This window comes from Elaeis guineensis, chromosome 9 (assembly GCF_000442705.2).
Source record: "Elaeis guineensis isolate ETL-2024a chromosome 9, EG11, whole genome shotgun sequence".
Classification (NCBI taxonomy): domain Eukaryota; kingdom Viridiplantae; phylum Streptophyta; class Magnoliopsida; order Arecales; family Arecaceae; genus Elaeis; species Elaeis guineensis.
The window spans coordinates 10,978,518-10,979,996 of record NC_026001.2 but is presented as its reverse complement, the minus strand read 5'-3'; the positions used below and the strand labels follow the sequence as shown (position 1 = coordinate 10,979,996).

At 36.0% G+C, this 1,479-nt stretch overlaps 1 protein-coding gene across 1 annotated transcript in view; it reads left to right on the top strand.

Moving 5' to 3' along the window:
• The window catches only part of LOC105051668 (tubulin-folding cofactor E), a 15,964-nt gene extending 15,099 nt beyond the window's left edge, over nucleotides 1-865 (top strand). The window contains 2 exon segments of the mRNA XM_073243070.1: nucleotides 109-186; nucleotides 590-865. Of these exon segments, the coding sequence (XP_073099171.1) occupies nucleotides 109-186; nucleotides 590-634 (123 nt within the window). The 3' untranslated portion in view covers nucleotides 635-865.
• Nucleotides 866-1,479: the final 614 nt, after the last annotated feature.

Below are 1,479 nucleotides of genomic sequence, written 5' to 3'. Positions count from 1 at the left end.
AGTTACATTTTACAACAACACTGGTTTATATATCATTCTTGATTAATTTATATAATGCTTTACTTTTTGATTTTTAAAATTTGAACTATTTTCCCATGATCTGTATAGGTTGGCAAGTTAAAGGTTCTATGTGAGAGTTTCTTCAAACTGAAAGGAATCCGGTTGAGATTATTTCTTCAAGAAGAGGTTTGTATATACAGTGTTTAGCTTGCAGTATTATGATAGAGATAACTTGTTTCCTTTTCTTGTCCTTCCTTTTATTTTTTTTCATTTTTGGCAGCAGTAGACCTTCTTGAACTTCACATGTTACATATGTTAGAAGTAAATTAGTGAATTTTGTAGGTTGTCATCATAACTTGATGTTATTCTGCTATTGCTGCATCTATCACATGGACTGCTTCACTAAAACATGGTTGGCTGTAAAGCTTTTTTTTTTTTTTTGTTTGTGGAAGTAAATGAGCCTTTCTATTTTTCTAGTTCTTCAGTTAGCTTTCGAACTTCGAGGTCATGATCAGTGTGCTCATGGAATTACATATGTAGACTTCGTTTCATCTCATTTAACAGTTTATAGCTGTTCTTTCTCTTATAGCTGATAGTTGGCGAGACTACTGCAATGTTTACCTTCTGTATGTGAAATTGCAAATCTTATAAAGGCATGTAAAGCTTTACCTGGTTATGATAAATGAACTTCTAGCGAATGCTCATATCAATCATCTTACTGCTGAGCATGAAATGGCTGAGTTTTCTGTGGAGTTTGTGACAGGGTTCCCCCTTACCTGTATGCTTAATGATGATATGGCTCCTTTAATGGATCTTGGAATGGGCACAGAGGCAACCATTCTGGTGGATGAAGAAAGCTAGCCTTTTGAGGTAGGATTTCTAGTTTTGGGATGCAGGTAAGTATCTAACAAGGGGAATGTACAAATGTGATCAGAAAATATAAAAATCATGACCAATTTTAAACACTGGTTTTGGGCATGACATCTAATGTTTGGGTGGGGAATAGATGCCAACTTCATATTCTGTAGAAAGAGATGCTTCATGCGCATCTAGGTGAAAACCACCTACTGCAACATGAATCACCAGTTTCATCCTCCTAATATGGGTCTACATCAACATACAAGTGCATTTTTGAGTAGGATGGAGTGGGTTTTCCCCCTTTTTTCCTTTTCTCAATTCTTGATTAATTTTTAAATGTTTTTGCAGAGGTTGCAGTTCAGGTGCACAACCGTGGCATGAATCTCTGTTTTTTGATCCAGCCAGCTTAAGGTTTTCTTTTCTCATACATTAGCACAAAATTGGCCTACTTTGCGCTCTTGCAGTTTTCCTTAATGATGCTCCAATGTTCCTACGAGGGAAAAGATGACAGAAAGTTCATATGATTTGGTTATTTTGTTTGCTATCATGAGATACAGTGAGAGCCAGATTGGTGTGACAATTTACAAGCTTTGCAGAATTTCTTTTGTAGGTCTGTATTCC